This window comes from Chanodichthys erythropterus, chromosome 13 (assembly GCF_024489055.1).
Source record: "Chanodichthys erythropterus isolate Z2021 chromosome 13, ASM2448905v1, whole genome shotgun sequence".
In the NCBI taxonomy this organism is placed as follows: domain Eukaryota; kingdom Metazoa; phylum Chordata; class Actinopteri; order Cypriniformes; family Xenocyprididae; genus Chanodichthys; species Chanodichthys erythropterus.
This window is the reverse complement of record NC_090233.1, coordinates 41,718,821-41,742,265: the sequence shown is the minus strand read 5'-3', so window position 1 is coordinate 41,742,265 and position 23,445 is coordinate 41,718,821. Positions and strand designations below refer to the sequence as shown.

The window sequence follows — 23,445 nt, the reverse complement described above, 5'->3', positions numbered from 1 at the left end:
GCTAGGTTCGCTAACATAAACACTCTATTTTTAGAACAGAGCGGAGGACCATCATTATTATAATATAATGCAAGTGATGCAAGCACTGTATACACTGTACTCTTCTATACAACTGACTGGGTCATCTGACCAATCACCGCAGATTAACGTCACACAAACAAGGGGTTCGGCAAAATGAGAGGTGTCAGCCAATTTAATTATATTTGTGCTAAACTTATTTTTTGTCTCTAACTCAATCACAGGCAAGTGAAATCATACAATTTACTAGTTATTGACTACTGAGTTTTTAGTCGCCTAGCCTTGAAATTTAGTTGCATATGTGAGTGATTTACTATTGATTACTATACAATTATTGTAGAGGGTTGTGAAATGCAGGTTAATCCGTAATAACGTCTTGTGTATGCTACAGTTGTCATATAAGGATCGAACACCTTCCGCTCTTTCTCTGTGTGTTATATATCTTCAGAGTCTGTTGATCATCCTTTGATCATCCGTCTTAGAGCTCCATACACAAAGACCAACCTGCTCCTAGAATGAGAGCCTGGCCCAAACTAGTTCCTGTAAATTGTTTGTGTGGATGCTGCGGTTTAGAGGTGCTGGAGCAATTGGGCCGCCCACATTATGATGGATGAGGGAAGGGTATGGCTGGAGGTGGCTGGCCATAGATCGTTGTAAGGAGGCGTAAACGTGACAAATCATGATGAAGATTCAAGCTGCACTCTAGGCTGATTCGGCTCCTTTCAATGTTAAACTTTGGGCTGCATCTTTGGTGTCCAGTGTTGGTTGAAGGGCATTTGTGTGCACAGGGACAGCGATTGGGAAGGCTGTGTTCTTCTAATGCACTCTGGGATGCAATGGCAGCTGTCTGAATCCCAGAGAAGGTGGCCCTCCCACTCACCAGAGGCCCTTTCAAAAATCATCCCTTTCTTCCTTCTTTTTTTCCTTTTGCTGCAATTTATCACCAGGGTGTCCAATTTCGGATGAGCTGCGGGCGTCTTGGGCAAACGGATGAGCAGTAAATGGATGAATCTTTTTATAAATGAAATTGTCTCACTCTGTCATTTCTTCATCCTGTTTTGTGAGCTTTTTTATCCTTGTGTTATTGTGAACTAGCACAGACGTCTGGTATATGAAGAATGTGTGTTAGGGGACGCTCTCTCACTCCCTAGTGGTTTTACATCAGTGTGGGTTTGTCATCGTGTGGTTGTAAAAACTTCAGTTTTTTTACTTTATATGGTCTTGCTGCTCTTGCAAGTTTTTGGTTATGGTGGGATGGATATGAGGTGTTTTGATAACCGTTTCCTATTGCATAAAGAAAAGCTGATAGTTGTTGAAACATTTCTCATTTGATTTTTTTTCTGCTATTTCCAGTATGCATGAGAAACTCTACATCAGACTTCACCATTAAAGGGTTAGTTCAACCAAAAATGAAAATTCTGTCATTTATTACTCACCCTCAATGTCGTTCCACACCAGTAACATTCCATTCCACACCATTCATCTTCAGAACACAAATTAAGGTATTTTTGATGAAATCCAAGAGGTATATGACTCATTCTTAGACAGCTTTCAAGGTCCAGAAAGGTACTAAAGACATTGTTAAAACAGTCGACGTGACTGCAGTGGTTTAAGCTTGATTTTATAAAGTGACGAGGATAATTTTTGTGCGCAAAAACAAAACAAAAATAATGACTGTTTTAACAACGTCTTTAGTACCTTTCTGGACTTTGAAAGTGTTGATTATATTGTTGTCTATGGATACCTCTCGGATTTCATCAAAAATATCCAAAGATGAACTAAGGTCTTACGGGTGTGGAACGACATGAGGCTTTCATTTGTGGGCAAGTTTTATTGATTCATACCTTCATTTTAGTTCAGTCTTGGCCATGTTGTACAAATTCATTCATTTGTTAGATTTTACTTAAAGGAACACTCCACTTTTTTTGAAAATAGGCTAATTTTCCAACTCCCCTAGAGTTAAACAGTTGAGTTTTACCGTTTTCGAATCCATTCAGCCGATCTCCGGTTCTGGCGGTACCACTTTTAGCATAGCTTAGCATAGTTCATTGAAACTCTTTGAACTCCAAAACTCTTTGGTCATTTTTAAGCGCAATGCTAACGGTCTAATCAGATTCAATGAACTATGCTAAGCTATGCTAAAAGTGGTACCGCCAGAACCGGAGATCGGCTGAATGGATTCGAAAACGGTAAAACTCAACTGTTTAACTCTAGGGGAGTTGGAAAATTAGCCTATTTTCAAAAAAAAGTGGAGTGTTCCTTTAAATCTACAATGGAATACACGATGTGGGAAGGGATGTAAACTCTGCTTTATTCTCATATTGTTTGTGTAATAATCCAATCATTCACATAAATGAAATTCACAACTTGAATGGTAGCTTCTTACAGAAACATATTGATGTATTTATGTGTGCATATTCTGATTCTTATGAGCAGTTTCTTTTAATGGAATTGGTCAAAAAGACTCAATATCAGTTTGAATCGTTTTGTCGGAGGCCCTGTTTACACCTGGTATTGAGATGCATTTTGGTCGATCGGATCACGGGTGGATGATTCTAAGTAAATACAGGTGTAAAGTGTTTTGAGCTTGTCCAATTTCGATCACTTCCAGAGGTAATCGAAAACGCATTAGACCAGATTGCTTTTGTAGTGTAAACACTCGAATGCGTTCGAACAGCCACAAAAGATGGCTACTCTCCACCTGCTGGCATAACAGAAGCATGCTACCCAGATGGGATTTAAATTTATTTGACTGAAGACCCAAGTTTGATTTGAAGATGAGAAATGTACTAAGCACAATGTTTTCTCACCATTCCTTATTTCTAACATGCACTCACTTTTTTCTCCGTGGTCTTGTGGTTATCAGAGCAGAAACAAAAGCTGAATGAAAGAATGCTCTCCATATGTCTCCGTGCACATTCATATGTAAATTGCATGAGCTTTTTCGTCCATTAGATCGAAAGATCAGAAAAAGCCCATACATTTACCTGCCCAGGACAGAAGTGGTTGAAGGTGGACGAAACGAATTAAAATACAAGGTGTAAATGGAATGTGTCTTAATACCAGGTGTAAAAAGGACCAGAGCTGTTCTTGAGTTACTCACTGAATCACTCACTCACTGACTAAAAGTCATTATTTTTGTCACATCCAATTCAAAATTGAGTAATAAATTTAGTTTTATGTGTACTTAAAAATGTAATTTCTGCACCACTACCATAACCAAACATGCACGAAAAAAGCATTGAAAGCAGAATTATTCAATAGTAATTCCAGTTGCTAGTTAGTGTATGAAGCAGTTAATGGCTGTGTCTGCAGGGTAAATCCAATGATTTACAGCACCCAGATAAACTCCAATATCTAGTGAGTGGCTCTTCCTCTCATAAGCGATCAATCTCCGTTTTCCCCTTCTACTTTTAGTATGGCTTTTAATGTGTAATCCTTACACTGAATTTGGCAACACGCTAAAGATATGCACTCTGAAAAATTGAGATGCATCGTTTGTGCAATTACATTGTGACGAGGCGTGAGGTGCAGTTCTATTCTCTCTCTCTCTTTCTCTCTCTCTTCAGGTTTGCTGCCTTTTTCTCAACGTTATTCTTGTATTTGTCATGTCTGTTGTGTGCACAGCCTTGCTCAGGCAAGTCCAGATATAAATAAAAATGGAGAGAGCATCAACACCTTTTCATTTGGACTGTGGTTCATTGTTCACACATCACCTCACTGTAAGTGGTCAACAGTGTTTTTGTGAATTGTAGGGACATTCCATAGGTATAATGGTTTTTATACTGTATTTCCTATCCCCCTACACCTAAACCTTCCCATCACAGGAAACTTTGCACATTTTTACTTTCTCAAAAACTCATTCTGTATGATTTATAAGCCTTTTGAAAAATGGGGACATGGGATAATGTCCTCATAAGTCACCCTCTCCTTGTAATACCTATGTCACACACACACACACACACACATACACATCCTACATGTTGCTTTTCCTGGTTATTCTTCTGTATGTTAAAGTAGTAGTGAGGGTATATAGGGCCCTATGATTTCCTATGAAATAACGCGGAATGTCACGGAATTTGTCAAATTTAATGAATGAATAAAAAGGTCAGTACACAGTACAATCGCGATACAGACTAGTGTCCGTGAATATTAAACCGCAAATAGACTAAAATATGAATCCTGCATGTCTGTGTGCCTCTGAAATGAATGAAGTGCGGTTTCATTTACCTCACACACAAACACGCGTGCGCATGCACGCACACACACACACTGAAGCACGTGCGACGCTCGCGGTGTTTTCATCCTCTGTCACATGCACATGAGGAAATAAACGCACGAAATTCATCTCCAGAGCTGCACTGAAAGTCACTTAATCAGCATTTAACTGCTTCGTTTGAGAAAAAATCGTCATAAACACAGAGAAACTCAAAGCTCTAGGCAAGCTGTCAAAATAAAAGTTTGATTTAACTTGATAGAAACATATTAGTGTTGTAGCTACAGTAGAATTTAGATAAATTAATATAATAATAAATTATTAAAACCTATATTTTTAAGGAATAATCTCAGTTTTTCATCCATGTTTTAATTTTAACAGTAAAGCTCTGTTGTGCAGCACATTGTTTGACAAAAAGTTTCATTTCACGACTAAAAGATAAATTAAATGGTATGCGTTCATTTGATTGCCGGAATAATTAAAATACGGAACAGAATTTCTGGGGAAAAAGAAGAAGAAAAAAAAAACATTTCATAAAAGACTTTTTTTTATAAATTGTGTTGTTTTAAGAATTCAATTAATTAGACATGCTTTTTGATTGTTAAAATGTAATTAAACCATTAAAATGGAATCCAGAAAAGTTAAAACAGAAAACAGAATTTGGTGAAAAATAAAACAGAATTTGAAGGGAAAGAATAAAACTTATCCAATTTACCATCAATTTATAAAAATTTAACACAAAAAATACATTTTTAGGCCCTATGATAAGTTTCATTATTTCAATTAATTAGACATTCTTTTTGATTACTAAAATGTCATTTAACCATTAAAATGGAGTACAAAAACAAAAAACCTGAAGAAAAAAAAAAACAGAATCCAGAAAAATGAAAACGGACAAAACAGAACTTGGGGAAAAAATAAGACTGATTTCATAGTGGCCCTAGGTATATAATGAATTGGATGCACATCATTTTATTTTATATCTTGCCCTAAAGCTGGCTCTATCCTTCGCATTTTCTCTTTCATGCATACAAACACTGTAACGCTTAATCACATTTACTAATTTGATCTTTTCACACATTTATTCACACTCCCACACACCCTCAGATCGCTCTACGGTTTCTACTGTACTTGCAACTTATGTTCAGTGGCTGAATGATCATGAGTAGAAATGTCAGAGGCTTTCTCAGTCACTCACACTGCCATGATTAAATCGCTGGAGGTCACCATGTCTCCTTGCTGTTGGTTTATTGTAGGCGTTTCTACTCTAACACTCAGACTGATCACTCTCTGTACTCCCATTAGTACCTGCTCATTTGCATAATGTTTGTATAGTGTCAGTGGTCATTGTAGTCCGCATTTTCTGCTGTCAAAATAAATATTCTGCTTCCGATACATTGAGCTTACAAAAAAATTTTTTATCAGTCATAAGTTTTGGACAAAAATAGCGCAGATACTTGGCAAGGATGAAGAGATTTCTTGTGGAAACACTCTCAAATGGAGTATACTTTGAAGTTACTCCACTTGAGTATACATGTTCCGCTCTATGCATACGTTAAGCGTTCACACAAAAACCAAAGTAAACTTTGGGCTTAAAGGGTTAGTTCACCCAAAAATGAAAATGATGTCATTAATGACTCACCCACATGTCGTTCCAAACCCGTAAGACCTCCGTTCATCTTCGGAACACAGTTTAAGATATTTCAGATTTAGTCCGAGAGCTTTCTGTCCCTCCATTGAAAATGTATGTACGGTATACTGTCCATGTCCAGAAAGGTAATAAAAACATCATCAAAGTAGTCCATGTGACATCAGTGGGTTAGTTAGAAGTTTTTGAAGCATCTAAGGCTACGTTCACACTGCAGGCTGAAACGACCCAATTCCGATTTTTTTTTTTGCCCCTATGCGACCTGTATCTGATCTTTTCATGACAGTCTGAACGACACAGATCCGATCTTTTCAAATGTGACCCAGGCCACTTGGGTATGTGGTCCTGAATCCGATACGTATCCGATCTTTTGAAATGCGACCTCCGTCTGAACGGCCAGGACACATGTATCCGACCCGTACGTCATTGATACGCTATAAATGTCATAATTGTGCGTTGAAGTAGGCGGGAACGAGAAGATAAACAACAACTATGGCGGACGATGCTGCTGAGACCAGTCAATGGAAGGGAAGCGAGATCACAGATTTAATTAATATTTGGGGTGACAGCTCTATTCAGGCCAAACTCGAGGGCTCTTATCGGAACCGGGCGGTTTACGAAAACATTTCCAGCGAAATGGCCGAGCGTGGTTACAGACGATCCTGGCTCCAATGCCAGCGAAAAATAAAAAGCCTCCGAGCCAAATACAAGGAGGTTAAAGACTGGAACATACGAAGTGGACGTCTACTTCCGCAAACAACGAGTGATGTCGTTGACCGTTGCATACTCTTCTGCGCATGCGGGTCACTTCTGGGTCATTTCACATTCACACAGGAGATCACAAAAGGTCGCATTTAATTGAAAATGTGAACGGCCTTGCAAAAAAAAATCGGAATTGAGCATTAAGCCCTGCAGTGTGAACGTAGCCTAAAATACATTTTGGTCCAAAAATAACAAGAAATACGACTTTATTTAGCATTGTCTTCTCTTCCGGGTCTGTGTATATCCACAGTGATGCTTCTTCTTCTTCTACGGTGGTTGGCATCCAGCTTATTGGTGCATTACCGCCCCCTTCTGTTCCAAACAGTGACGCGATTGGGACATCCGTGACATGCACACCTACGCACCATTTTAAAAAATATAGCAATACCAAAATACAAACAATGTAGAATAGCTTGAATACAGCGTGTGTCTCCCTCAGACTGTAAACGAAGCTCGGGCGCACCGGATAACACGTCAGCAGCGTCACTGTCCGGAGCAGAATTATTCATGGTATTTTGAAGTGCGCACAATAGCAATAGGATGCGTGTTCATTACAGCAACATGACATATTACTGAATACCAGCACATAATGCATTTCTCATTAAGTGAATCTCCACTCTGAAGTGTTCAGACGGTCAGTATGTCTCTGTTTTAAAAATGTAATAATTTTCACCTCTTCTATTAATCTTTAATTTCTGTTCACCTTTAATTAGAGAAGTGTCAATGCTTCATTACTTCTTTTTTCATTTTCTTAAATAGTGGCTTCATACATTTTTCTATTCCAATTACTCAAGTCCACATCTTTCTTTCTCTTTCTTTCTTTCTCTTTCTTTCTTTCTTTCTTTCTTTCTTTCTTTCTTTCTTTCTTTCTTTCTTTCTTTCTTTCTTTCTTTCTTTCTTTCTTTCTTTCTTTCTTTCTTTCTTTCTTTCTTTCTTTCTTTCTTTCTTTCTTTCTTTCTCACTATCACATGCACAGGCTATTAGCTGCATTCTTTCTGACTGCTAATATCTCTCAAAGTGCGTGAGCTTAAAATTGACAACTTCTCGAAAAAAAAAAAACCCTCAGAATATTTTACAGAAAAAAAAGTATGCGAGAGCATATCGTTCAGGGGATGTGCTTAAGTCATCAGTAACACGCTGACAGCAACATGCCTGCGCATCCTCAACACGCAGCTACAGCACAATCTATTCAGGCTGCTATAAATTGATGCTCTAATGGGCCTACGCAAATGTGAATGTTTATTTACAAGCAATGTTGCTTTCTCTCACTCCCTCCTATTGAGCCGTTCTCGTATTCAAGGGTAAATCTCATCTCTTTTGAGAAAATCTAAATGTAAGCTCTCACCTCCCCCAATCCCCCACCAACCACCACCGCTCCCCGCCCACCCGAAGTCCTCCTCCATAGTCCTCATAAATGATAATCACATTCACAATCTCTCCTCTCCAATCTTCCCCTGAAAAGTCATTTCACTCAATAGCTTTTTGTGTTCCCGGGAAACTGTACATGCAAGCGTACATTGGATTTCTCTCTCTCTCTCTATTGTATGTGTATATTTTAGTGTAATTAGCCTGTGTTTTTCCTGAGTGTAAAGGCTAGTGTAGGCAGATTGTCTGAGCTCCAGAGCTCAGCCCCACCAGAGCCTGATTACAGCTTACCGTAGTCATTTTCTAAATAGCTCACTTCCACTCCACTTTCCTCCCTCTATCCTTTCTTCTCCCATATTCACCCTCCCATGCACACAAAGAAAGAGAAAAAGCAGTAGAGAAAAGTCTTTTATCAGATGCGGTCTGACCCAAACATCCCCAGCCATTGAGAATCCAGACTCACTTTCTCTCTTCCTGTCTTTCTCTCCCTCTCCAGATAGAATTTTTCCACCATGACAGAGGTGAATTTATGTGCATTTTGTGTGTTTCTCAGTCGAATCTTCACAGAGGTGTTATGAGACGAGATATGGGGGGGCTCAATATCTAATTTTACATAGACCTACCGGTTTTCTTCCAATAAGTTAATATACAGCCTATTATGATAATGCTTTAAATAAAGATGTGAAAAAAAAGAATCTTTTGATAAATAATTTTAATGTGCCTGTTGAATAAATCCAACCACCCTTTTGACAGAGTTAAGTTTCACTTTCCATGATCCAACCGATCGACAGAGGAGCATCTTGGCGGCAGGGATTAAATCTTTAACAATATCTGGGATAAGAAAATCTAAAATATGGAATTGGATGCACTTTGAAATGGTAAAAGAAAAAAAAAAAAAGTAAGATGCAAGCTGTGCCAACAGATCATGTCCTACCACGCATCAACGACAAACATTGCAGCGCACTTCTGCCAAGTCGTTTTTTCCTTGCGCACTATTTGAAAAGATTCAAACAGACACAGGCAGATCGTGTGAAAGACTGTATTTATTTTCTCGATCAGGTAGGCCTACAAGTGATTTCAAAACATTTCAGCCGGTTGTAATTTGATTTTTGGATGCTGTGACACTCCAACTTGTGTTTAGTATATTGTATATTTGTATTTTGTATATAAGTTCCCCTGCACTTTAGGAATTTTGCACTTGTGACTTGATTATGACTATTTCTCTCTTTTTTTCTCTTTTTGTTTAATTAATTAGAATGGTATATTCTACTTTAATTCAATTCTGTAAATTAATTTTTGATTGTTTTTCGGTGCGTCGATGTGGCGCTGGAGAGTTAAAGCTTGCTCGCACAGGCAATTTAGCTGTTATAATTTGATTTGCTGACATGTGAAATGTCTGCAGTTATTTATATATTTTTTTTAGGTTCATTGATCTAAAATGTATTTATTCATTTTCTTCTATATCTTTGTGTGGTGTTCTGTACATTGTCGCTTTGAAATGTTTATCCACATTGCCTTTCATTTAAATTTTAAAAAGATAAAAAGTCATTGTCAGTTTCGTCTATCACTTGACAGGCAGTTTGGTCGCTTTCTTAGAAAGTTGTTTCTCTGTGCTATGTGTGAAAGAAAATAAAGGTAAGAATGAAGTAAGCCCCGATAGGCCTTACTTCATTCCCCCCACCCTCGCCCCATCACACATATATGATTCGACTATTAATCTATGCAAGACTTGACGAATCTGATGTAAATCCGTAGAGGGATGCACCTAAAATTGCAACCGATAATTATTTTTATGTAATATTTTATATGCTAAAAGCAAATTTTCACATAAATATAAACATTTTAATACACTTTAGGATTTGCTAAAGATTAAATTTTAATAGTGTGATTAAATAAGTAGTTTTTTCAAAGTTAAACTTTTAGTACACATAAGATGACAGCAAAGGTTATCTAAATGTAAAATAAGGGCAATGAACATGCACAATTAAAAATACTTTATTGGCCATATAAACACTGCTACGCCTCTGGTTGTAGTTTTCTCATCTCTGTGTAGATATTTTCATCTAGACAGGACTCGGTGTATGAGACTCAGCACACGTAAAAGCACAGTGTGAGTACAGAGGAGAAATCAAAGATTCAGGCTGAGAGGAACAGATGGATGACCCTTCATCAGTGAAAAAAAAATCAATTGAAGAAAGAAAGCGAGGAAAGAAAAATATTGATCTTTAGTGAATTTGTTTCATTCAATATAGAAACATATTGATAAAGAGAGTTCAGTGTAATTAAAGTTAATTATTTTACCCAATATTTATGTTTACTTTTTACTGAAACAATGTCCTTTTCAAGACAAGTCTGTTCACTTGGCAGCCATATTTGCAACGCCTCCGGACAGCTATTTCAGGCATCCAAGACCAAGTCCTATTTATCTGAATGGGGGGGATCCTGAAATCTTAACTGCTTGCTGAACTCAATGACTTTACCAATCAGCAATTGGCTCTTGCAGTTTCTCCTTTTCACAAGTAATAGGAGTAAACTGTCTTAATAGTCTTTGGTTGAAGTCACATGTGGAAGACTATTTGAGATGCTAATCAGTCACTTATAAACCTCCCTCAGAAGACAGCATCCTAGTTAGACAGAAGACAGTGAGGCAACTCACTAGGTTTCAGATAAGAGCTCCGGTATATATCTGATAGAGAGCAAGTATATATGAATCGCCCCCTGCTGCGTTGTTAGTGCACTGCCAGGATTTTAATGAGCTGCCATCATGACCTTTCACTACATACTAACTCTTTATTTCTTGCTCTCTCTCTTTGCCTGGCTGGCCTTGTACCACCCTGTCAGAGTTGTTTGGTTCATAATTGCTTCTTGTCTGAACTGTTTGTCTGCTTATACATGTTTTAATACAATGTTTTTGTCTGGTGTCAGTGTGTAGTGAGAGGATGCAGTACATGGTTGGATGCGTGGTTTCTCACCACAAATCATTGGCGCTATCCATCGCTGTTGCTGAATCAGAGGTGGAATGACTAAAGCTGCCACATGCAACACATTGAGACCTGGCATAATACAACCATTTGGGTGTCCCCACCATGCCAGAATCCTTCACAACATGACCCAATCACAGCCCATCAGAGGATATTTGGCATTCAGTGTAGTGTAAATACTGTTATAGAGTGCAACAGTTGGGTTCGAGAAGTAAAAAATCCCATTAATTGTCTTCATATAGGGGAGATGGTTTTTAAGAATAACTTATAAACCTTTAAAGACAGACCTGAAGTCTGTTCACACTGAAAACGCTTTTGAATTCCACTATGCTGCTTTTTGTTGTTTTTCTATGTAAACGTATGCTAGTAGACAAGACATGTTTTGACATGTCTGATCTAAAAACACGGCACTCAAATTAAAAGAAAAACGCGTCTCCAGAGCTTGCTTTCTTTTCCTCTTCATTTTTAATGTGAAAAATTGTGTTCTGTGAACTACTGTTAATCAATAGTATACATGCTTCTGTTGAAGCCTGAAGCCATCAATGTGCATTATGTCAAAAACTACATTACACCTAGGTACACCTTTTGTTAGTACCAGGTTGGACCCTTTTTTGCCTTTAGAACTGCCTTAATTCTTCATGGCATGGATTCAACAAGGTGCTGGAAACATTGCTCAGAGATTTTGGTCCATATTGACATGATAGCATCACACGGTTGCTGCCGGGTTTTCGGCTGCACATCTTTGATGCGAATCTCTCGTTCCACCACATCGCAAAGGTGCTTTATTGGATTGAGATCTGTTGACTGTGGGGGCCATTTGAGTATAGTGAAGTCATTGTCATGTTCAAGAAACCAGTTTGAGATGATTTGATCTTGGTGACATGCTGCGCTACACTGCTGCCATCAGAAGATGGGGACGCTGTGGTCATAAAGGGATGGATATGGTCAGTAACAATGCTCAGGTAGGCTGTGGAATTTAAACAATGCTCAATTGGTACTAAAGGGCCCAAAGTGTGCCAAGAAAATATCCCCAACACCATTACACCACCACCAGCAGCCTGAACTGTTGACACAAGGCAGGACGGACGCCACCATCTGACCCTACCATCTGAATGTTCAACAAAAAAAATCAAGACTCATCATTGTAAAAGCAATGGTTGTGCATGAAAATGCCAGTAGATCAGCAGATTCTGAAATATCCTTACCATACATACTCAAACTCAACAACCATGCCATGTTTAAAGTCACTTAAATTACCTTTCTTCCCTATTCTGATGCTCAGTTTGAACTTCAGCAGAGTGTCTTGATCATGTCTACATTGCATTGAGTTGCCGCCATGTGATTGGCTGATTAGATATTTGCGTAAACTAGCAGTTAAACAGCTGTACCTAATAAAGTGGCCAGTGAGTGTATATTGCAATAAATATAAAACAGTGTTTATATATATTTCTTCATTATTTTTTTTAAATGCTTCATGGGATCATTAAAGTTAAGTGCATCTTGTACCTTTTTGTTTTTTTGTCCAATTTTCAAATATTTTTTTCCTTAAAATCAAATAAATTTATAATGTTGTAATTCACCTCATAGCTGGGTGGTTCGGTTCATAGCTTATAAAGCTTAAAGGGTTACCAAAAATGAAATTTCTGTCATTAAATATTCACCCTCATGTCATCCCAAATTCATAACAGCTTCAGTGTTTATATCTGAACGCGGGCTCAGTATTGGCCAGCTCCTTCGTCAGTATCACACGCATGCGTCACGCTGCTCACATAATCACAGCTGCTCAATACTAAAAATATCTTAATTTGTGTTCTGAAGACAAAACTTTTTTTTACAGGTTTGGGATGACATGAGGGTGAGTACTTAATGACAGAAATTTCATTTTTGGGTGAACTAACCCTTTAAATAAAGACTTTTTTTAATCACTATGAGAAAAATATTTCCGGAACCAAGGCTGTTAAAAAAATAAAAATTTATAAAACATTGTTGCACTCTAGAAAATGAAGAATTTTTAATTAATCACATTTCACGGTTGACAGGGCTACATAGTACATTGCCACATAAATAAAAAAAAGAAAAAACAAGTGATTGACAGAACATCCTGTTGCAGTCATAGCAGGTTAGGACAATTCCTCACATTTTGTCCCTTTGGATTTGTGCCTGTACACACACGTACGTATGCACAGTCACACAAACTCACTGGGTCTCATTCATGAAACATTCGTAAATATACGAGTAAATATGTGAGTGATTTGCGCGTAAAGAGACCTTCCCGAAAACTCTTCTCCTGATTCACAAATACTTCGTAAATGTCAGAAGTGATAGTGAAATGTGTGTGTCTGTGTTAATGAATTCCAATCAGTCGTAAATGGGACGCGCGTGCACGCTCATTCTCAATAAATCCCGCCCATTAAATCCGACTGACAACTACATGGGCATCATATTATGACACCAAATGAAGGATTTGGGACATTTTATAGGAAAAAATTTCCATAACAAATAAGGGGCCATTAGTTTGCCCAATCGTATTGAAATCTATCCATTATTTGATTAAAGTGCTCCGTTTGCAGATGCTATTCATCTTATACCTCATCTTAAAAAAAAAAAAAAAAAAAACCTTCTTATTCCTATCCTTTCACTTCCCCTAATCCCTCTCTATTGTATTTTAGGATAATCTGAGCACTGCCTATAACTTGTATTATGAGCGCTGCTTGTCTATTTGCCTCGTCATGACGACTCGCTTGTTGTATTCCTCACTTGTAAGTCGCTTTGGATAAAAGCGTCTGCCAAATGAATAAATTTAAATGTAAATGTATTACTGGCTCTCACAATAAAAGTAAAAAGAAAAAACGTATGTAATTACTATATAAAATATTTTTTTCAAAATGCTGTAAATATGTACCTTATTAAGGTGAATTAAAATGCAGCCTTATTAATGAGCAAAACGTTCGGATGTTAAACGCACTATTTACGCGTGACTGGGAGCAGGTGTAGATTTCTTTCGTACCAACTAACATTTGGAAAATACGAACATTTTAATGAATCCGAAAATTTACGCCAGAACCACTTTACACACGATTTACACACAAATTCGTTCTGCTCGTGTTTCATGAATGAGACCCTTTGTGTTTAATCACTGATGGTTGAGGTGTCGGGGAATGTTCTCAGTGGTCTGATTCTCAGCCGGCTCAAATGAAAGATTAAAATGTGAAAGTTTGGAATTTAGCAAAGGTCACCTTTGATCACAGCGCTCACGCTACAAGATGGGTGCAGGATGTGGAGGTTAGAAGAGCGAGATGAAGCGCCTCGGGCACGGTCAGAGCACTCTTGCTGGTATGTTTGATGTTAAATTGAAGTTCAGATTTGATATTAAGTGTGTTTTGCCTGCTGCTGTACGATTATTAAGAGTGGCTTGGAAGCGATAGGTACGTGAGGGGTTTTTGCTGCTCTGAACACACTCTGTTGACAAAAAAACATGATTAAAGACGGATGTTTTGATATCCTGATATCTTAACCTTCACTTGATTGATTGGTTGGTTGATTAATTGATGTGAATGCAAAACTTTGCAGCGATCACAGCTCTATCACAGTTCTTTTTGTAATTGCACCAGAAACTCTGCCATACAAGTTTCACATAAATATGTGTGAAATTGTACTCAAACGCACATTTGAATTAATGTTTGGATGCATTCCTCATGGCACACTTGATTAGAAGACTTGCTGAGTTTTAATGAATTCAGTGAAAATGTGTGTGTCAAACTGACAGATGGTAATTGTCTCATTGCTCCTGTTATGTTGGAAAATGATCCAAAACATGATTGTGAGTCATTTAGCTTTGCACCTTTTCTTACAGCAAGCTTTTAATGCACACCATCCCATTTAAATGATTAAGATCATTTCGTATTTTTACTAACCATAGTGTATCCTTCAGTTCACATAGATGTTTTATCATTTATTTATGTTTATACATTTGAATTGTATAGTGTATCGTGTTATGTTGCATGTATCAATGGATTGTTTTTGGTTTCTTTCTGTATTTTGGACCGTGTTCTGTACTGTGGTACTGTTAAAGCTTTTGATCCTGTAAATCTGAAAAGCTTTTATACAAACACTGTTTTGATTTAGATTCATTATATACTGTTGAAGTATTTATTAATATTTTGAATTAGCTTTTATTTTTACAACTACAGAATTTAACTTTTTATAATAAAAATTCTATTTTATTTTTATTTCAGTTTTAATTTTGGTTATTTTAGTACTTCAACATTTTATTTCAGCTTTATTTCAAATAATGAAGAAAAATATTTCATAGTTTTAGTTGCCAATAACAACACTAAACAATTAATGAATGCAAAAATGCTGCACAACGCCACTCAATCACAGCTAATCAGAACATATCTGGTGTTCAGTTATGCTCGATTATGCCAAAAATCATAATCACAGTTACTTTGGTCGATTGTATAATCATGATTATTTGACCAAATTTGTGGGCAAGATGATGAAAATCTTATAAAAGTTAGATACCTGGGAAATTTTACAATTATGGAGACCAATTTCGATACAACAGCAGAAACTTATACTAGTTTATAAATGTACTTATACGTATAAATGTGGTGATGTGCAATGTATGTTATAAGAAAATTAAAGTGATCTTTGATGCATGTAAACCTGTTGTAGAAAATGGCATAATGGGGCACTTAAATGGCCAGAATGGAACGGAACGGAGCAGAATGTATCACAGTTTATCTCGATTATTGTGTTTGCATAATTGTTTGAAGCAAAAACTGAAATCAAAAATAAATTATGGCCTTAATGAGAAGCATGATTTTGGACCAATGAGAGTTCATGTAGGTGGGGCTACCCACTGTAGCATTGCAACGAAAGCAAGTGAATGACAAGTCAAAAAGAACTTGGTAGTGAGGTGCTTACAGTAACATGTAATTACACCTTTTTCTTGTTTTGTTTTGTTTTTTTTCTCTATAGTGTGAGGAGGAGTATTTGGCCCATGTTGCTCTAGGAGTGAGTGAGTGAGTGAGTGTGTGTGTGTGTGGGTGTGTGTGTGAGTGTGTGAGTGTGTGTGTGAGTGTGTGTATGAGATGCTGGCCTGTCTGCCAGGGCCAGGTGATCTCTCCCTTCAGCTCCATCCCCACTCGCAGATGAACACTGGACTTCAGAAATGTAAGTACAGACAAAGAAAAAACACAGTTCAAATAATCATTTGTCATCATTTACTAACCCTCATGTTTTTCCAAACCATTTCTGTCTTATGTGGAACATAAAAGAAGCAGAATGTTGATTCTGCTCTTTTCCATATAATGAAAAAGAAAGGTGACCATGGAAAGTGAATCTCCAAAAATAACAAAAACACCATAAAGGCATTGCAGCCGTTAAAGCAAAAAAAGCAAATACAGCAGGGAGTACATTAGGATGAACAGGAAAAAACAAAATAACAAAAATATTAAGTTTTTACAGCTTTTTTTATTTGCAGGTATTGTTAAACTTCTGCCGTCAATATTAAAAACAATGGTTTATCTCCCTATTTTTACATTTATTTATAGATTTAGCTAATAGATGTAGTAGATTAATTTAACAATATCCCTTATGATAAAACATACAAGTGTAGAAAACAAATAAAACATTCGAAACGGTTGAAAGCTGGGCATGATATGATCTTTCACGAATGAGCAGAAATCTCTAAGTGAAATGAAAAATACAAAATAAATAAAATAATCTTTTTCTATGTAAACTACAAAAGAGCATAACTCATAATTACCACTTTTATAGTGCTTTTTGTCATCTTTTGCTTTAATGGTATGGAAAAGTGCATCCTTCTGGATTCAACAGAAGAAAGAAAGTCAAACCGTTTTGGAACAACATGAAGGTGAATGACAGAATTTTCATTTTTTGAGTGAATATTCCTTTTATGCTCCTGTTTACCTTCCTCTCAGCAGTCTCAAATGAACCAGACTCTAATATTCGTTTGTGATGTGCATGTTGTGTGTCTCTTTTAATACCATAAATTCATATAGACGTTGTCAAAAATGACATTTAAGTGCTTTGACGAAATGACAAGATGAAAACAGATCTATAAAAGCAGATAAACGTCTGACGGAGACTAAACACAACTGAGAAAGAAAGGAAATGGAATGAGGAAGAAAAAAGAGAGCATTTTGTGAGCAAAAGCATATTTCCAGAGACAGATTGTCAAATCCCAGGATTTTTATTAGGGCGTTTTACAAGGACAGACACCTGCTGAACCACACCGCTCACAGAGAGATAGATTGAGGCAGATAAGTGGCATACAGAGAAAATGAGAGTCAGACAAACAGAGAAACTGAGTCAGTGCAGGGGAAAAAAAGGATACGTACAGACAGAATATCTCGCCTTCTCCGTCTGTGGGCAGACATCCTGTCAGATTAGCTCTCCATCAGGATGACAAATTATGCTATGGAGACATGCAGCCGGGGGAGTGCCGATGGCCCGGAGACTGATGAGTCTCACATCGCCTCAGGAAGACCCTCATCAGGCGGCAATTACTGAGAGGCTGGAGACATATCTTTAACTGCAGGAGAGAGCAGAAATCACAGAAAGACGGAAGTCGTATTTCCAAATAGTGGGAATACAGAAAGAGATGAAGTCCTATTACTAACTACAGGGACTACAGGGGGAGAACAGGTAGGAAAGAGGAAATGAAGGCATATCTCTTATGCTGGTGCTTCTTTCAAACAGATAATGGAAAGCAGATTTTTTTTCATTCATTGCATACAAAGTAAGACTCAATGAATTTAGATGTGTAACTACAGGCCCATTGTTTGTCTATGAAGATTCATGGATGTTACTGATGTTGTCTCATAGATTAAGAACGTCACAGAAATGCCTATTAACTAGACAAAACATAAATGAAAATCAAGCTTTAATGGTCCACATCTAGTCCCTCAATCAATTTCATGGACCTGGTGGTAAAAAAAAAAAAAAAATCTTATAATTTTATAACATATTTGTTTTCATTTCTCTGATAATTCCATTTGTTTAATAGCGCATAGGCGTGTGTTAACCAAAAAATGGGCAGAATCTTCTGAACAATTCATTTATTGCTGCTTTCCAATATATTAGGGCTCAAATAACACAATTTCGTGTTTGAAAAACTTGTACTGCTCTTCTGTAAACCCTTATTTAAATATAATCCTCTGATCAAAATATGGCATTTATTGTCAATTTTAGATATATTCAAATTGTATCTTCCATGAAAATAAAAGGTATAGAAACCAATTAGAAAATAAAATGATAGAAACATTTACCTCAAGGTTGAGCTGAACGAATAATCAAAATCGAAACCGAAAAATCGAGATTGCAAAATGGTTTATAGTATGATTATCAAATGTTCTCGCATGATAAGTGTTATCCGCGTGCAACCCATTTCATCAGATTTGCAATGAGTGTTTATAAACCTGTTGCCAACAGAGGAGGTGCTTCAAAACTCCCTGTGTTTTTCCACCAAAATAAAAGCTTGATGGTTTAACACAAATATTGGTATTGCAAATTTACAGTTGTACTGTAAAATAAAATAATTATTTTATTACTATATTGATATATTTCTTATTTTTGTTGAATATTTTATTTAATAATAATAAAAATATTATATAATTTTATCTGAAATTGTTGTTGTTGTTTTTCACTTCCAAACCCTCAAACTGAAAGATTCAGAAAAGCCTCAGCTGTTTAAAGCCATCGACATCATGTAATGTAATGACTAATGATGCATATGCTGGTTTAAACGTCCCATGGCATGTCATTAACTGCCCTTTCAAATTCATGTGCTCCCTGTTGTGGTCCAGATGTTACTGGAGCACATCTGGCACTGGCACGGTTTCCCTCAGGGAACTCGGGAGACACAGTAAGAGCCAGAATATACCTTGGAATGCAGGAATGCAAGCCATGAAAATACATTGGGGTAAAAAAAAAAGACAGTCTTTTGTCTAAATAGAGCATGGTTTCTTTTGCTTGTCTCTTTCTGAAGTCTTTCAAAGGGAGCTGAAAAGAAGGTGAGATGTGCATGGAGGAAGAGATGGTTTTAGATAAGAAGAAAGAGATGAATAGGAGGAGGAGGCTTTGCTTCTCCATGAGGAATAACCCTATATAAGACAATATAAGAACACCCACTCAGATCAGCAGTCTCACGGATTAAAGAGCGTTTAAAAGCATGTGTGTGTGTGTGTGTGTGATGTCTGTGCGGAAGGCAAAAAGGCAGTTGGGAGGTGTGTATGGTGTTCTGAGACAGAAAAGGCTGACAATAGCTATGTAACAACCCTGTGTGACTGTAATGGTGCTCCTGGGGTTTGGCTGATTACTGTGATCCTCAAATCACTGCTGATGAGAGAGAGGGAGGGAGGGAGGAAAGTTAGTGCAAAACACTGTTTTAAAGCGATAGTCTAAAAATGAAATGAAAAATTCTGAATACAAAACACAAAAGCAGATGTTAAGCAGAATGTCCAAGCTGCTGTTTAGTTTACACTGCCATTAAAAAGTTTGGGGTCAGTGTACTGTACATGCAAAACTGTAAATATTTGAAGCATTAAACACTCACTGAGCATCACCTCTGTTGAGATCACATGTACCTTGCTAAGGAAAATTGTAGTCTGACTACAGTGTTTATATACTGAATGAAGCTGAGCTATAGTCGCATTATCTAGTTCTGTTAGTCTGACTTTACTCTATATGATGATTTTAGTTGAACTAAATTGTTTATATGACTTAAAAAATTTTTTTTTACTTAATCACTTCATTTGTCCGACTGAAACGGAACTTCTGAAGTACATAAACACAAAGTAAATGTGGGGACCAGTGACAGCTGTGGTCACCATTTACTGGAAGGTAAAAGAGCTGCTTGAGCATTCTGCTTGATATCTCCTTTTGTGTTCCACATTAAAAAGGTTTGGAACAGGTATATCATGACAGAACATTAATTTAAGTGGACTATCTCTTTAATTACAAACCCCGAAGAGAAGTGAGGCAGATCTGGCTCTGAGCTCTAGAGATGTTAAAGTCCGTTGAGACATTTAGATAGATGCTCAGAGCATGTTTAAATGTCACCTGATCGCTTTCCTCTGCCCTCCTCTCCTGTACTCAGTGGATTGCATGACTGCCGACCTGTATGTTGTTGTCTAATACTAACAAGATTGACTCCTCATTATCACTGGCCGGCCTCCCCTGGGATGTCACTCAACAGGGGAATACGGCAAAGACAGAGAGAGAGATGCAGTGGAAATAGAGAGAGCGCTCCCTCGTGAGTTATTAGCATAATGACTGTCCTCTTCCTCACTCCTTGATCTAGTCCTGCGGTGGTTCATTTACTGAGCCCAACATGGCTGCTCTTCCTCCTCCTCTTCCTCTGATTTTCCTCATTCTCTCTTCTCTCTCTTTAGGAGGTGAGCAAATGTGGGCAGCCGGTGAAGGCAGCTGACACGGCCTGAGATTGGCAGGAAAGCTATTTAGCTAAGAAATGTCAGGGGCCATTTTGTTTAGTCAACGGCCCACATAGAGGGAGTGAGAGAGGGAAAAAAAAGACAGACAGATGTGATGAGTGAATGGCAGGGCTTCTGAATGTTGTGTGAGGTGTCAGAGGATGGAGTTGAGGATTGTAATTCCTACTCTGCACAAAAAAAACAAACAAAAAAAAAATCACAAGAAGCTGAATGTCATTGACAAGAACATATTTGTGTATATGTGTGTCTGTTGAGGTTTGTGTTTTCTAGTTAGGATAAGTTATATATTATAGTTATACATATATTAAGCTAGCTGCTTATTAACGCTCCACAGAATTTCTTAAGAATTTAAAGGCCTTACATTCACAAAGACATACACATCTCCCTCCCCATGCATGTTCACTTATTCAGTATTTGATGATGCTTTAAGCTAAATTTGTTATTTATAAGCCAGTACTTAAACCAAAAGAAACTGTACAAAATTGTTTTGAAAAAAAAAAAAAAAAAAATCAACACTTTTTTTTAAATATTTTTGAAAGAGTCTGTTCACCAAGGCTGCATTTATTTATTTTTTTAAATACAGTAAGAACAGTATAATATTGTTAAATATTATTAGAATTTAATAACTTTTCTTTTTAACTATATTTAAAAATGTTATTTATTTATTTGATGGAAAAGCTGATTTTTTTTTTTAGCATAATTTCTCCTGTCTTCAGTGCCACATGATCCTTCAGAAATCATTCTAATGTGATTTATTTGGTGCTCAAAAAAAAAAAAAAAAATTGTGTATATATATATATATATATATATATATATATCTATCACAGTGGGTACGGAAAGTATTCAGCAGTGCCTGGTTTTCTCCACACATACCACTTAGAATTAAGGCCACAAAGTTTTATCTTGGTCTCATCAGACCAGAGAATCTTATTTCTCACCATTTTGGCAAACTACATGCAGGCTTTCATGTGTCTTGCATTGAGGAGAAGCTTCCGTCGGGCCACTCTGCCATAAAGCCCCGACTGGTGGAGGGCTGCAGTGATGGTTGACTTTCTACAGCTTTCTCCCATCTCCCGACTGCATCTCTGGAGCTCAGCCACAGTGATCTTTGGGTTCTTCTTTACCTCTCTCACCAAGGCTCTTCTCCCCCGATAGCTCAGTTTGGCCGGACGGCCAGCTCTAGGAAGGGTTCTGGTCATCCCAAACGTCTTCCATTTAAGGATTATGGAGGCCACTGTGCTCTTAGGAACCTTAAGACCAGCAGAAATTTTTTTGTAACCTTGGCCAGATCTGTGCCTTGCCACAATTCTGTCTCTGAGTTCTTCAGGCAGTTCCTTTGACCTCATGATTCTCATTTGCTCTGACATGCACTGTGAGCTGTAAGGTCTTATATAGACAGCTGTGTGGCTTTCCTAATCAAGTCCAAATCAGTATAATCAAACACAACTGGACTCAAATGAAGGTGTAGAACCATCTCAAGGATGATCAGAAGAAATGGACAGCACCTGAGTTAAATATATGAGTGTCACAGCAAAGGGTCTGAATACTTAGGACCATGTGATATTTCAGTTTTTCTTTTTTAATAAATCTGCAAAAATGTCAAAAATTCTGTGTTTTTCTGTCAACATGGGGTGCTGTGTGTACATTAATGAGGAAAAAATGATTTTAGCAAATGGCTGCAATATAACAAAGAGTGAAAAATTGAAGGGGGTTTGAATACTTTCCGTACCCACTGTGTGTGTGTGTGTGTGATATATATATTATATATATATATATATATATGAGGACAGTTTTTCTGTTTAATATGTTTGTTGAAACTGGCCCTTTTTTAGGATTCTTTGAATAGAAAGTTCAAAAGAACAGCATTTATTTTAAATATTTCTTTGTAACAGCGTAAGCCTTCATTGTCGCCTTTGATCAATTTAATGCATCCTTGCTGGATAAAACTGTGTATTGTTATTGTAACAATACTGTTTATTGTTATTGTATTGGAGCATATAAATTCTTAAATATCATCCTTCCTTGGAAGTTGTGTGGAAAACATGCCTTAATTATTTTTATTTCTAAATTTTTACTGGGTTGTAGTTCTTCTAAAGTGTTTGGTAGGAAGTGTAGGGGGTTTGTTCCGTGTTTAGGGTGTTTGCTGTGGCAGCATGAGCTGTGAGCAGTGACTGAATCAGCTCAGGCTGGATGAAAGAGCTCAGTCACAGTGCACAGGCTGTTCATCCTCTCACTGGGGATGAGGGGGCCAGGAACGCATAGAAATGCATGTTAATACTTTGTGTGTGTGTGTGTGTAAACTCCATATCCGTGTGAGCAAGGGAAGTGCAGGTGGGTGCACATCAGAAGTCTCTCTCTATCTCTCTGAGTCTATCTCTCTTTTCTTTTCTCCCCTCAAGTGATGAAAGCTTGTTTTATACAAAGACCCCCTTTCAGCAGCCTCACAGAGAGCACTTATCATCCTCAGTTTCTTCTCTCTATCCCTCACTTCCTTTGTTTTTTCTATCTGTCTCTCACCCGCTCTCCTCTATTCTCAACCCACTGAATCAGAGATGTCCCGGCAGGTGAGGATGTCACTCTCTAGAAAAGCAGCATTGTGTCAGGGAAAGAGCTTGTATTGTGAGCGGAGACCTGCAGACTTCTGAATGTAAAACCAATAAATAATTCAGCTCATTAATGTTTTTTTCCTTTTTATGTTCACCTTTAAAGGCATCACTGTGATCCTGAAGAGAAGAACAGATGTTTGTGAAAGACGGATAGAAAAGCTCACCAATTAGACAGTTTATTTAGAGCTCAGAGCATATGAGGCTAAGATGCTTACCACACTACACGCAGACATACATGGTTGCTATGTTTTTGGGGGCAGGGCGAGAGGTTTTAATTTCTTATTCACACTCTAAGACTGAAACTGAAAGAGAATCAAGCACAGACACATCACAGAGGTGTTGTTAAATATAACAGAGGTACTTAACC

General features: G+C 37.5%; 1 protein-coding gene across 4 annotated transcripts in view; it reads left to right on the top strand.

Annotated features, from left to right (window-relative positions):
• fam222ba (family with sequence similarity 222 member Ba) overlaps positions 1–23,445 on the top strand; it is a 64,912-nt gene that overhangs the window by 36,809 nt on the left and 4,658 nt on the right. For 3 of the 4 annotated variants that reach the window (XM_067408316.1, XM_067408317.1, XM_067408315.1), the window contains exon 2: positions 15,974–16,168. In XM_067408316.1, the coding sequence (XP_067264417.1) occupies positions 16,087–16,168 (82 nt within the window). In that variant the 5' untranslated portion in view covers positions 15,974–16,086. Of the gene's footprint in view, positions 1–10,950; positions 11,024–15,973; positions 16,169–23,445 lie in introns of those variants that run through there. The other variant, XM_067408318.1, reaches the window with a different exon arrangement.